Source organism: Cheilinus undulatus, linkage group 11, assembly GCF_018320785.1.
Source record: "Cheilinus undulatus linkage group 11, ASM1832078v1, whole genome shotgun sequence".
NCBI classification, from domain to species: domain Eukaryota; kingdom Metazoa; phylum Chordata; class Actinopteri; order Labriformes; family Labridae; genus Cheilinus; species Cheilinus undulatus.
In genome coordinates this window covers 25,319,063-25,333,943 of record NC_054875.1, presented here as the reverse complement: position 1 = coordinate 25,333,943, position 14,881 = coordinate 25,319,063, and the positions used below count along the sequence as shown (strand labels likewise).

General features: G+C 40.6%; 1 protein-coding gene across 1 annotated transcript in view; it reads left to right on the top strand.

The window, feature by feature from the left end:
- The window catches only part of lrp1ab (low density lipoprotein receptor-related protein 1Ab), a 122,755-nt gene that overhangs the window by 49,074 nt on the left and 58,800 nt on the right, over positions 1 to 14,881 (top strand). The window contains exons 4-6 of the mRNA XM_041798471.1: positions 5,627 to 5,746; positions 6,071 to 6,199; positions 6,418 to 6,678. Of these exons, the coding sequence (XP_041654405.1) occupies positions 5,627 to 5,746; positions 6,071 to 6,199; positions 6,418 to 6,678 (510 nt within the window). The remainder of the gene's footprint in view (positions 1 to 5,626; positions 5,747 to 6,070; positions 6,200 to 6,417; positions 6,679 to 14,881) is intronic.

Genomic DNA, 14,881 nt, shown 5'->3' with positions numbered 1-14,881 from the left:
AGGGATAGGCAGGAGTTTTATCTCTTTAAATAAATGTTTTCAGCGTTTTTAATATGTCTGGCAGTGTTTTGGGTTAGTTGAGTTCCAGAATGATAGGTTGACTTCATGGTGTGCTGGTGTGGTTGAAACTGTCAGTATGCATCCAAGGTCCAGATACAGCCCTTAATGTCATCTAAACATGTCAATAAGATTTCACATGAATGTGTTAAGGGCCAAAAAATGTTGCCTTTTTGTCTAGTTTCCCCACATTTTCTGTCAGATCATTTAACATTATTTCACATTATAAAATTTGTTAAGTTTAAATTTAAAGAATAGCGATATCAGAGTTGAGGAATGTATGGGTCAGGGTCAAATAAATCCCGTTCTGGATTTATTTGATTAAATTCCAGATTGAACCCAGAATTTGGAAAATGTTTAACTGCTCCAATATATTTTCTAAAAATTTTGCACCTTAAATGGGAAAAAAATATATTGAAGAAACAGACTTGACAAAACAAACATGTTTTTCACATCATCACAGAAGGAGGTACATCTTATTTTACTCCATTTTCCCAAGACAGTATGGAAATTTGGTAGTTTCTTGAGGATTCTTTATTATATTCGGAAAAACAGCAGTGTTAATCAAAAAAATCTTGTGTGTAAAGTTTCTGATGCTTTTTTTTTTTCATTTGCAACCCCCTGGAAAGACCTTCGCGACCCACTTTTGGGTCCTGACCCACCAGTTGAGAACCACTGATTTAAGCTAAGCATACATACAAAAAAATAAACATATCATTCATTTATATGGTATGGGAATGTAGGCCTTAAAGGGGTATTTCAGTCCTTTGGGAATGAGCCGTATAAGGTACCTAGGAGTAGTAGTGGCATTAACCTCTAGTGATTTCAGTGTGCATTGCTCCTTTAGGAACTCACTGGTTGTACTGGCCAGGAAACTAGGCTATACAGCATAACAGATGGGTACAGTTTTTGGTAAAAATGGGCAAACAAAACAATGTTGGCTCAAATGTTTCTACTTTTGAAAACTTTTGAAGCATGTTATTTTTTACCCAGAAAGCCTCTGTGTTTTTGTCACTATTTTGCAATGCAGGCTTTGGCTACTGGTAATCAGATCTTGCATTGCAAAATAGTCGCTCTGCTGTCAGGAAGCTAAATAATGAAATGTCCCAGGTTTGTTAAAGATCTTTATGTACATGTTTTCAAAATTAAAGTATTTTGATCATTTAAAGTAGACTCCTACTTTTGAGTCTTGTCTATAAATTTACAGGTAATAGGAGAGCCACTGCTCACTGCTTTCTTAATGATGCTCATCTTTTGAAATTTTAAACTAGCCACAAGGCAGAGTTCTAGCAGAATTTTAAGACATACTTTTCATCAAAGAATTGTTTCATCTTGCTAAAAATGTACCAAAGACCCATTTTGTTTTGAATTTAAATTAAAAAGAAACCCTTACTTCCATGATCAAGAGCATGTAAAAGAAATAGGATGTGATTCAAACCAGCACTAGAAATGCATAAGCCTCCAGTTTGCTTATCAACCTCAGATCTTTATACTTTAAGGCCTACTTTTAAAGGACTTCTAACTTGATGTAGCCTACACAGACAAGTGGCAGATATGTTATTTTCTTGTCATGCAGGTGAAAGTTGAGTCTATTAATCAATATGTAGCCTTCATCTGTTCCTCTCTTTGTCATTTTCTGTGTGATAAGGCCCCTCTGGTAGGTTAAGGCCTTAGACCTGCCTCCCTCAGAAGTGACTGATTGATAGGAAAAGAGAAAATGAGGTCAGAACTTGTAGAAACCTTTTTTTTCTCTTCCTGGCTTTTTTAAAGCAAACCTTTCAGTCTAAACCTGACGCTGTTGTTTATGCATGCAGTGGGCTTTTATTGTCCTTCATATGCCACTTACTGTGGAGTCATTCACAGGCTACTTGAGGCTGCCTGTGTAAAGACCACATTTTCATCTTTATTCATGAGTGTGTCCTGACCTAAATGAGTTTATTGGCTGCAGTTAGAGTTGTGTTGCCTGACAAGACGTGTTTTATTGCTTTTATTGTCTTTCCCCAGCACTTTATGTAGAGACACTACAGTGTTGTGTTTTTAACTCATTATTGGGCTGAAGATTAAAGGGATGCTGGGTCTTTTGGGCACGTTTAACTGATGTTTGTGCTTCAGCACGTGTACTTTTTGTATTTGTACATTTGTGTTTGTTTTAAGCGTCTGGGGCAGGCGGCTGCCACTGTTTGGGACTATGATAGCCTCTGTTTGCTCATTACTCAATCTGCTGCCCTGCTTGTGTTGGCATGTGGTTACTTAGCTCCTTTTGATAAAGTAGCTCCAGACACTGCCAGTAAATACACTTTAATGCTCATCACCCCTTCTCTCTTTCCATTCCTACTCACATATCTTGATATGGCTTGATTTAGTGAAGTCAACATTGCTCAATTTCCAGTAACACAGCATTAAGCAAGTGTGGAGTGGACCATGAAACCAAATAATCACAGTTGTTTCACAGAATTAATAGCTTTTTTTAGATACAACTGGATTTCATTTTAAATGGGACGCAGTAATTTGATGAATTTAGATGAGACCAGTATTCTCAAAGCAAAGGTCAATTAATGCTTTGGAAAATTCTTTATGTCTGTATTTGTAATGTTGAAATATCAGTTTTAAGGGGAAACACAAGAACAGAATTATGTTTGCAATAAATAAGTATTAATTTGATGATTTGATGGACCAGTCTATGTGAGTAAGTTCCTGGTGGCTGCAGGTAGAGGACAGGAGCATGTACAAACATGTTTCTAGACAGCTAGAGCACACAGGTAGGAATGTCCTGGGAATTACTAGTTTTTTAAATGCCATTGGAACATCCTGTCTTATACAGGCTTAATTATTGCTTTCAATTACAACCCCAAGGTTTTGAAATAAGGAAGGGATTTATTTTTACTTTAAATTTGCTGAAAGAGATTTTAAAGGATAAGTGAGCTTACTTTTTTATGAAGGGGATTGTATGAAATTATTTAGCACTGATGCTTTGTTGTGTAACTGTGGCCGTGACCAAAACATCAGCAGGTCTCAAAATCAACCTGTGTCAACCTTTTGCACCCAGTCTGTCACCTCCTGATTGGATTTTGGAGTAAAAAGTCAGCTTTTATTATATTTCCCGGCTGTTGATGTAGTCCAGAAGCAGTTTTTCCTCTTTATGCCTTTGTTGCCTTTCCAAATGTCTTTGTCACTTATAGGTCAGATTGTGTAATCATAGTTTTGTTACAAATTGTCCAAATCTGCATAGGTGATGTGCATCTGCAAATTATGGCACCTCATATTTTCATCAGTAGCATTATGGTCACATTTTTCCTAAGTCACTGACATCTCTTCAAATATACAAATAAAAACTTTGAGGTATCTGCTTTGCTGTCTGGGCTTTATCTGCTCTCTCACTCTATTTAAAGAACTACAGCTGAGTGAAATTGAGGGTTTCCATCCATGCAGGAATGGGATCAATAGCTCCTCCATTCTTATTTAAGACTGAAGGCCTCCAGTGTGTCACTCTGTGATTTGTTTGCCTCGTTCATGAACCCCCGGTCAAACATCTAATGCTCTTCTGTTCCTTGTTTTCTTAAAGCTGGGACTTTCCTTCTTTACTGCATCCTTAAGTTCTTTATGTACACATTTCCCTCTCTATTTGCCCTGTCCTGTTCTCCCCCCTCTCTTTGCTTTTCATTATTCTATTCTCCTGTTGTATTCTCCTCTTCTTTTCAGACTTTCTTACAAAACTTGTCTCCTCTCCTTTTTTCTTGCTGCTGAACACCTTTAAATGGTCTTTGAGGTTAAACTTTTTTTTTTTTGCAGATTCATAGATTCACATTCCAGCTACTCTCACAGAAGGAAAATGTGTCTGTTTTAGGACAGATCCAAACAAAGTAGAAGGATTTGCTTGAACATTTCTAACCACATTGCACATGATATTCTTTAGTGAACAACAGTATAACTTATGTCTGTTAAGTTATGTCAATTTGTGTTTGTCAGTGTTCACAGATTATTTTTTATATTTGGCAATTTTTCTTTCAACTATCAATCATTTATGACTGATCATTGATCATTGTATTTGTTTATTTTTAGAGTTTATGAACTAACTTTGTATCATCACATGTAGATAATGAGGTTTTGTTGTGATAATTAGAGCACTAATAGTTCTGTTAATACCGCCCACCCATAGCTTCATACTAAATGGAGCAAATGACCCTGGACAGAGGTGTACTTGTGGGTATTTTGGCTCTCTTGCTGCCTGTGGTCTCTTGCAGTCTGAGGCTTGGTAAATGGATTCGATATGGGCCGCAGTGTTTGCTGGGGGACTCTTCCTTTCAGCAGAGCCACAACAAAAGGGTCATTGTGGCCCAGAGTGCCACAGGCTTTATATAACAAGGACCCTTCACTGTTCCAATCTCCGCTCCTCACAGCCAAACTATCACTAGTTACTGTAAGCATAATTTGTCCATGACCATTCATGGTTATTTTGTCAGATGCAGCTTAGATTTAAATGCGCAAGTGAAAGCCTCTTTGGTTTCCTTATGTATATACAAATTTGACATTTTTGTGTTTACACTCAATAAATGTTTTAATGGAAACAACAAATGTAGCTCTTCAAATCAGCATGGGATTTGTGTTGGTGTGATGGTTTTACAGTTATAGGATGCTTCACTAGAGCTACAGAGGATAACCAGGGTTTATTAGCAAGTACAACTGTGGCATAAGTATACCTTCTTGTCATATTTTATTTTAGCACAAAGATCTTTCAGAGAGATATTCTTGCAGAGATAGAGAGAAGTTGTAAACATGACAACAAAAGAATATTGTAGGATAAATAATAGCTGAGATGTATTAATTATATTATATTACATTATATTATATTATATTATATTATATTTATTGTTATTTCCTCCTTGCGTTAGGTTCTCTAATACATGCACTGGTTTATTGGACTCTTGGGCAGGACTGACCCAGCACCCTGCCTGATATAGCAACATTTTGAGTTCAGGAGTGTTAGAAGTTTAAAGCAATTTTTGTCAGTTATCAGTTATTTGCCACTACCTGGAAAATGATCATGTTAATACATGACATTCATGCATCCTTATTTACTTTGCCATTTATCTCCTAGCCAGTACACTCATCTACATGCACCCAGACACCGTATAGATGGCATGATGATGAGGGGGTGTGTCCATGGACCCTCTTTCATTTCCTGCCAAAAGGATGTGTCCTTGATTTCCCTCTGCAGCCAGGAAAAAAGAGGCCCTCTAACACATCCACATTCAAATCTCCACATCTGCCACATGCACAGAAGAATACACATCCATGCATGTGTGTTTGACCCGCACGCTCTCACACACAATCCTATCTTATCTCCCAGCGGAGATGTGATGAGATTTGACAGTGTGGTTCTGTGAAGATTGCCCTGGGATTAAGATAACAATTGGAAAGCTGATCCGCACACAAACCTGGTCAAGGAGGCAATTACTTAAACAGGTTTCATTTAACCTCTGAAGAGCGACTGACATGTACGCGCCCCCTGCCTTTCTACCCTTTCTTCTGTATTTAATGTTCTCTGTGTCTTTCTGTTTTTCTGCTTTAGAACATGCACCAGGCTGTGAGGCCCTTGAGTGCCAGTATCTCTGCGCTGTGACCCACGATGGGCCTAAATGCTACTGTAGAAACGGCTATGAGGTTGCTGCAGATGGGAAGACGTGTAAAGGTAAGGGAATTAGTTTTTTTTTTTCTTTTACCTTAGCTGAAGTAAAATAGATAAAATTAACTGATTGCTCAGATTTTTGTGGGATGTGAGGGGAAGCATGAGGAGAATGTGAAAGCTTTTCATCAAACCACTTGCAAGCTAGTCAATGATTTATTTTCCATGGTTTGGTGGTAATCCTTACTTTGTATTACCCTGTGCTTAAAAATGTTGTGTGTAAGTATAATTTATTGAGTGAAAATGAAATCTCTGCATATTTAATTGAGGACTATCTGTTCGATAGTCTACGATCTGTTATCTACTATCTGTGGTGCTGTTCTTCTTCAGATTTCAATGAGTGCAGTGTTTATGGTACGTGCAGTCAGACGTGCACAAACACAGAGGGCTCCTACACCTGCAGCTGTGTGGAGGGCTACCTGCTACAGCCAGACAACCGCTCCTGCAAAGCCAAAAATGGTGAGAAAACACATTAAGTGGTCATGACTGCATAGTGCAGAACCTTATTTGCTTTATATGCTTTCTTATGGGGGAAAAATGCATTGTATCCTGTATACCTTTGATGAATGCCATTGATACCACTTAAACTCCTCATCCTCTATCTTTCCTCTTTTCCCCTAACCGATTTATTTTTTGTTCTGTTTCCCCTCCTCTCTTCTCCTGATCACCTTCTGCAGAGCCGGTGGATCGTCTACCTATGCTGTTAATTGCCAACCTCCATGACATCCGCTGCACCACACTAGGTGGCTCCACCTCCAGGCTGCCCTCCATCCCTACGAAACAGACCATGGCCATGGACTTTATCTACGCCCAGGAGACGGTTTGTTGGATTGATGTGGGTGACACCCCGGCTGCCACCCAGCTGAAATGCGCCAGCATCCCCGACCTCAAGCCCGTCACTAACGTCCGCACCATCAACATCTCCCTCAGCCTGCACCGTGAGCACTCTCTTCAACTACACTTTTACTTCTAGAAATACAGTTTTTATGCCAACATGATATTCCTACAGAAATGTTGTCAGGTACATGGGGAACCTGGCAGTTTAGTTGCACTCTTCCTCTGAAAAAACAGAGCTAAGCCTTGCAAAAAATCACACAGGCAGCTCTCTGATAATCAGTTGTAGCTGTTAGCTCACACCATGTGAAATTTCCATACTTTGCCTTTGGAATCAAATGGTCAACTTTGCATTTGCTTGCCCAAACAAATGAAGATGCGAAGCCATTCGACCTCATCTTTGAAAGCTGCTCATACCAGCATTTAAGTGCCAAGTGAAAATGCTCAGTCCAGCTTTATTTCTCAAAAGGGTTTGTCTTTGAAGATCAGGGGCACACTGACACAACACTAAATCATCCCATACGCCCAAATGTGTGTAGCTCACTTAAAGTGGTGTAACACATGCAAGGCTACCAGCATGCCTTCAGGCATTTTACAGTACATTTCTTGACAAGCGAATAGTATCTTACTGTGTTCCTTGATTTATGTACTCACTTTGCATAGCTGTCTAAGAAGCATGCAAGTGTCTTTTCTGCTTTCCTTTGATGGATTTAATTGTTATCAGTTGACTCCAACTTCTAGTTATTGGTCCTTAAAATCACAACAGTCCCTTATCAGTTTCCCACAAAAATCCCCTAAAGTACAGTGAATTTAATAGTTTCTATGTTTTGTGTTTAGGGAGTACAAAGTACAGAACATACCTTACTAACAGTTAAAACTAGAGGCACTGTCCTCATAACTATAGACATCATCTCAAGGAGACTCTGCTCTCCCAACGTCAGCCAGGCACGGGCTTCCATACATGTGAGCACTTCCTCCTGAGAGGCTTACTCATATAATGTTGACATGATTTATTTCTGATTACCAGCCTGACAACGTTTGTTTTTATCTGCCTGGCTGACTGAGCCGTTAACTCTCTAAGAATGAGGGCAGAAATGTAGACAAAACAATAAAAGACAGGGTGTGGGTCTGTGCGTGTGCATGTACGTCTCTGCCTGTGGGAAGCTTTCCCTTGGGAATTGGCCTAAGGCGATGAATGGCAGATGAGAAGAAAACAAGCGAAGATGCTGGCTGTGTAGTCCCTGAATCATGAGATGGGTAAACCTGCAATGTTATTAGGAGTGCCTCTCTTTTTTTATCCACTTCAAATGGCACTAAGTGAACCCTGGCTCCTTAAAATCGGCTTTTTCCAGTTGATTCACTTGCACCCCTACTGAGTAGCCCATATCCCACCACACCCTCATTATGCTTGCTTGCTGCTGTACCTGTTTGATTCGCCGCTCTGTTAAATGGTCTGAGTGGTAAACAGGGGTGGGGGTGGGGCGGATAAGAGACACCCTGAGAGAGCAATTGAAGCTAAGGAGACAGGGGAATGATTAAATGAGAGGGAGAGAGAAGGTAGTGATTTGCTGTACCTTGGAGGTGTGTGCATATGCGAGTGGTCATGCAGATGGTATTTACATTCCTCCTTTGGTTATGTCAGCCTGAACAGCCTCTACATTCCTACGGCCGTCTCATGTCCTGTCCAGTCAGGTCACTTTGACTCGCTCATAGCTGAGGCTCACACACACTCGCACACAATCACACACAATCCAAATACCTTTGACTCATACAGCCATTACCAAGTCACATATTACCTTTTATGAATTTAAAGTTGTGTCTCTGTTATTCAGTGCTTGTTTTTCTAAGACTGGACTTGTTATTTTCTCAATCTGTCCTTCTTTTGTACAACTTAAAATACAAAGGGTTGCATTACATACAAGTACATTAAAGTTGTTCATGAATGATTGTTTTCCTCGGATAACCACAACAAGAAAAGAGTAAGAATTGGTTATTATCAAATCTAATAAAGGGAATAGCCTGGAGTCTTCACATAATAAGCAACGAAAAGTGATTACCCTTTTAGTTATAATGTGGTTAAAGTGATTACGGCATTGGTTCCCCATGAACTAGTACAGCAGTTTCTCTGTGTTCCCAGCCATTTTATTCCTAATAAATAGGTAATCCTAATCCTAATAAAGAGTTTCCCATACTTGGTTCTGGCAAACTGTCCGATGGCTTAAGAGGGGAAGGCAGGGCTCTTCTCAGCAGGAGTGGGGAACTGCAGACCTGGACTGAGGATGTTGTTGGGCAGTGGAAGGAACAGTTTGTGGACTTACTTAATCCAGCCAACTCATCCTCCTCCATGGAGGCAGAGTGTGATGATCCAGGGAGAGCTCATCTAAGTCCTTGGCAGAGGTCACCGAGGTAGTCAAAAAGCTCCCCGGTGGCAAGGTGCCAGGTGTAGATTAGATTCACCTTGAAATGCTGAAGGGTTTGGATGTTGGACTGTCGTGTGGGAGCATGGGAGTTTGCTTATCCAGCCTACATGTGTTTTGTGGACTTGGAGAAGGCTTACGATCGTGTCCCTCAGGGGGTCATGGGAGTGTGCTGCAGCAATATGGGGCCCCTCAGAATTCTGTCTCTGCTTTTTTGCAGATGATGTGGTTCTGCTGGCTCCCTCAGCTGGAGACCTCCAGCAGGCACTAGGACAGTTTGTAGTGGAGTGTGCAGCAGTCAGTATGAGAGTCAGCAGCTGCAAGTCCAAGGCCATAGTCTCTGCCGAAAAGCAATGGATTGCTCCCTCCAGGTGGGGAGTGAGTCTCTGCCTCAGGTGAAGGAGTTCAAGTGTCTTGGGGTCTTGTTCACAAGTGGGGGTAAAAGGAAGTGCAAGATTTACAGGCGGATTGATGCAGTGTCAGCAGTTCTGCAGGAGATGTGCGGAAACCTTGTGGTGAAGAGGGCGCTGAGCGGGAAGGTGAACCTTTCGATTTACCAGCCAATCTTCCTAGCAACCCTCACCAATGGTCATGAACTCTGGGTAATGACCGAAAGATGTAGATGGAGATACAAGGGGCTGAAATGAGTTATGTGCAGAGCCGTAGAGATAGATAGAGATAAGATGAGGAGTTCAGACATCCGGAGGGAACTAAGTGTAGAGCCGCTGCTCCTTCACATCAAAAGGAGCCAGTTGAGGTGGTTCAGGCATCAAAACAGGATGCCTCCTGAATGCTCCCCTCTGGAGGTTTTCAGGGCATGTCCAGTTGGAAGAAGACCTTGGGGAAGACCCAGAATGCGCTAGAGGTATTATATATCCTTTGTGATTGGGACCTGCCTCTGGATCCCCTAGGAGGAGTTGGCAGGTGTCGCTTGGGAGAAGAGTGCCTGGGTTGACTTGCTCAACTAGCTACCACCACAGCCGAGCCTGGATAAGCGGAAGAAGATGGATCGATGGATGGGTGGATGTTTCTCACAGTGTAGCACTGTACTTAGGTGGTAGGGATGGCCATCCTGTCCTGCCTCATACTTATTTTCAGTGCTTTGTTTTCTGCTTTTTTAGTTTTCACTAATGGTAGGTTATAAAAAGATACTCAAATAATATCACTCACTTTTTTAAATGTTTGACTCAATATGCCTGTGCTACAGCAGGTGAGCTGTGTTCATGGAGGCTTATTGTTGATGAAGTAGCATATCACAACCATCAAGATTGAAAGGAGGCTGGAGGTTGCAAGAAGCAGTTAAAACATGTTTTAACAACCATAACAACCACCATAATTTTTTAACATGATGTCGTTGCATTCTAATCAATGCATTTCCAGGAGGGAGCTGAAAGTGTTTATCTATCTTGAGCACACAGATGGAGATTATATACAGTAATAATAAAAATAAGAAAGAAATGGTAGGAAAAAATACTTCAGTGGCTGTAAATAGTCCTGCCTGCCTGATATAGTTTATTTGTGGGAAACACTGTGGTGTTGATGCAAGTGCATGCTGTCTAAATTTCAGATAAGCTTCTACACTACTACTACTACTACTCTTCTTTGTTTGTGCCAATTCATAACTGATGTTATCTCAAGATACTTTACAAGAGGACAGGTCTAGACCACACTCTTTTTTGGCCTGTGATAATAGACAAGTGTTAATCAGCATTATAAAAAAGACCAGGGTTAATCACCAGCACAGCATTAGCAGTATTTAGCCTGGTTACTGTGGCAACAACAGCCTCCTCTATTATAGGGCAGGACTGTAGAGCAGACCAGACTCGCTGCGCTGTGGTGGGGTTGGAAAGTGTTAGAAGGGGGGTAGGGGTGGAGAAAAGCAGGAAAAGTAGAGAGGCAAGAGAAACAACAAAACAACAAATAAAAGACAATTTTATGTTAGTTGTGGCCATGACGGTATATCCCCTTTTGTAGGAAATTTATATAAATATATTGATGGTGGTAGAAATATTTGAAAAAATAGCAGTAACAGCTATGATTGATAGAAAACAGACATGATAGAAAACAAAGTAATGCAGTATTATTATTAGAAGCCATGTTGATAATACAGTATATGAATAAAGCAGAAAAGTAGTATTGCTCCTGGTTTCAAATACACTGGACGATGTTAATAGATGAAGGAATAATCACTACATTTCTAGCATTAGTAAAATATGTAACGCGAAGAGAAAGACATAAAGGGGATAATAACAATGTAAGTTGAACAGTTCTTAAATTCCCTTCAAGAACTGAGATCATTATAATAGCTATAATCATAATTATAATAAGACAATCTCAATGCTATTGCACAGTTTAAATCCTGGAAGAATTGATAAAACCACATCAGTTGTAGGGTTTGGCTGTCCTTATTCCTATGAGAAGCAAAGAGACAAACAACCAGTTGAGTCTCTTTACTCTATGTCTCACTCTCTGTTTGTCCATTTGGGGTTTTAGTGCAATTAGAGAGTGAAAACTCCCTGTCAATTTTCTAAAAGCGAGCTAAGTCTGCGTTTCTGGTGATCCTTGTGGTTTAGTTTTCTTCAAATTGTAATTCAAGCTTGACCTTTATGAAATTGATGCCCCCCTAGCTAACCCATTGACTTGCCCTTGATTAAAGGGGAACTTGCTTGTTCTGGATTACATTCAGATCATGTAATTGGGGCCAAGCCATGGCTTTGGTCAGATAAAATGAGTGTTTTATCAAAAGCAGGGCTCAGGTGCACTTCTTTAAGAATGATGGGCAGATCGGGAGATTTGCCTTAGATGGTAACGGATGAAAGTGTAGCAGGGTGGGAGGGTTGGGTGATTTATTGCCTCTGGGAGCCTTCGAGAGCAGGGATGATAACTAGACGAGGGTTCCAGATGTGGCCTTCTCTGTCTGAAACTGTGATTCTCTGAGTCGGAAGATAAAAGGGGAGTGTCCTCTTCACACTGAAAGCAGTACTTACAAAGTTTTTTTTTTCCTTTTTTCCAAATAAATTGATTGAACAAAGAGGGCCCTTGTTGAAAAGTCAGTTATTGAAAATATATTTATTTTCATGGGGTGAAACAATATTTATGACCACCTGAATTACACACAAAAAAAACAGTTTGTACTGTTTTTTTTACAGTTTTCAAGGTGGGTTGATTTTGAAATAAAGTCTTCCAGTACATTTTTGTTCTCTGGGCTGTAACTTGCATTCATTTGATTCACATTTATAAATGATCATTTAAAACCATGTAACATCATAGTGTCCCTGTCATCACATATTCCTTTTTAGCCATTCACCTCTCTTTGTCTCAAGAGCCAGGGATATTTGCCAGGGGCAGAACTGTGAGGAATAACAGGCTTTTTAATAGAGGTTACATGATCTTAAATGCCAAACTCTAAAACTGGGGTCAGAGAGTGTTTTTCACAGATTAATAGGATCTTCCTGGCATGGGGAGGATTATGAAACCACCATGATGATGGTTTTTATTGCTCTGCACTAACATGTAAACATGTTACTTGCACTGACATGCAAAAAGAGGATGTAACATTCAAGTAAAAATTTTGTGATGTTACTCCTCAGTTAAAGTGCTGCTGTGTGACTAGTTTGAAGAGCTAAGAGGCTGTGGCCCTGTATGTTAATGCCTTTGCTATTCAGTCAGGGAGGCTGTTTGTGGTTACCACCTCAGTTTGTGAACCTTTCCTCAGAGTGGCGTGAGCTTCTAGGTGTTAGAGGCAGGAAGTGAAGAGGGTTTGTGAGGGCAGGGTGGTTGGATGAAGAGAAAGGGGTGGGTTCATTCAGTTTCCCAGCAAACTTTTCCACTTACCAGAAGCTAAATGAGTGAGGACGTCAACAGACTCTCCAAATCTCTGAAGAAGGGGCTCCACTTGATGCAGACTGTTACACAACGCAGCAGTCACTGTGTTGCACAACTGGCTCTCTACTCTAGATGTGAGTCTAATCAATGCCTTGTGCAGCCAGAACTGCAGCTGGATTTCCTTGGAGGAGCTGATACCAGTGAGAGTATCACTATCCATCCTAACCTTATTACAAACTTCCCCTGTTGTCAGATTTTTGGTTCAGATGTTTAGAAAACATCTTGGACTGTTTTTTTATGTTCCCCTCTGCTCTTTGGACTTTGATATTTTTATTAGCTCATATATTTATTTTAGAAGCAAGATGTTCGGTACCTTTAAGAATGTAAGTAAATAATCTTCAGCTTTGGAGTTGCTCCAGAACTTTCAGTGCTCCAATGAAAAAACAACTTCACCACCAAGTTCTTCCTGTGTTTCTTTACCAGATTTTGCCACCACACCATCAACCCTAAATTTCCTATATTTCCTCTAACTTTGCTTGCGATGTAGCAGCAAGTGGGCGGCTCAGACTTCTTTAAGCTCTGTGCTTGTTTGTTAGGTGTGGTGGGGGTCTACAATTGGTGCAGATGTGTGTATAAGGGATGCAAAAAAATAATGATCTGACAATATATTACCATTGTGACTCATCTTAGACGATTATAGAATTACTGGTGCCAAATGTAGAGATTTTTATTAAAAAGGTGCTCTTCACAGATTTGACTCATTGTGTCACCACTTGATGCCTCCTCATGAGGCTAACACGAATAGAAGTTAAATGACCAAAGAAGAATATCATGATATACCACCTTGTTGTTGACTTGCAACATACCAGTTATTGCAGAATTATGGTATTGTCATCATATTGTATTGTAGTGTTTAATATCTCTTTGCATCATAAGTTACCTGATTCCCAACACTAGTGTGGATGCTCTGTTTTTGACCCATCTTTGTTCACATCTGTGAGCATTGTTATTATATTTTTTGGGTCCCCAGTTTGCTTTATGAATGGTCACAGTTGTGGCAGGCAGCCTGCAGGCCTACTGTTATACACCCCACTCATGAATCCCATCATCAAAGTCGTCCATTAGATTAACTGGAGAGGCATGCTTGGTCACTTTGATACTGTATGTGTGATGTGCCTGTGTGTGTTTACAGTGTTCTCCTTTGAAAAGAAGTTTGGCTGCAGCTGTTAAAACACAAGACTGTATGTATCCCTCCCCCACCTCCCCACCCACAGCTGGGTCTCCCTGTGGTTTGGGATTCCTGCACCCAGTCACACATACACTGAACAAAAATATAAATGCAACACTTTTGTTTTTGCTCACATTTTTCATTAGCTGAACTCAAAGATCTAAGACTTTTTCTATGTACACGAAAGGCCTGTTTCTCTCAAATATTGTTCACAAATTTGTCTAAATCTGTGTTAGTAAGCACTTTTCTGCCATGATAATCCATCCACCTCACAGGTGTGGCATATGAAGATGCTGATTAGACAGCATGAGTATTGCACGGGTGTGCCTTAGGCTGGCCCCAATAAAAGGCCACTCTAAACTGTACAGTTTTATCACACAGCACAATGCCACATATGTCGCAAGTTTTGAGGGAGCGTGCAATTGACATCCTGACTGCAGGAATGTCCACCAGAGCTGTTTCCTGTGAATTGAATGTTCATTTCTCTACCATAAGCCGTCTCCAAAGGGGTTTAAGAGAATTTGGCAGTACACCTCACCGGCCTCACAACCGCAGACAACATGTAATCACACCAGCCCAGGACCTACACATCCAGCATCTTCACCTCCAAGATCGTCTGAGACCATCCACCCAGATCGCTGCTGCAACAGTCGGTTCACTTTGCATAATCAAAGAATTTCTGCACAAACTGTCAGAAACCATATCATGGAAGCTCATCTGCATGTTCATCGTCCTCATTGGGGTCTCGACCTGACTGCAGTTCGATGTCGTAACCGACTTGAGTGGGCAAATGTTCACATTCGATGGCGTCTGGCACTTTGGAGAGGTTTCCTCATC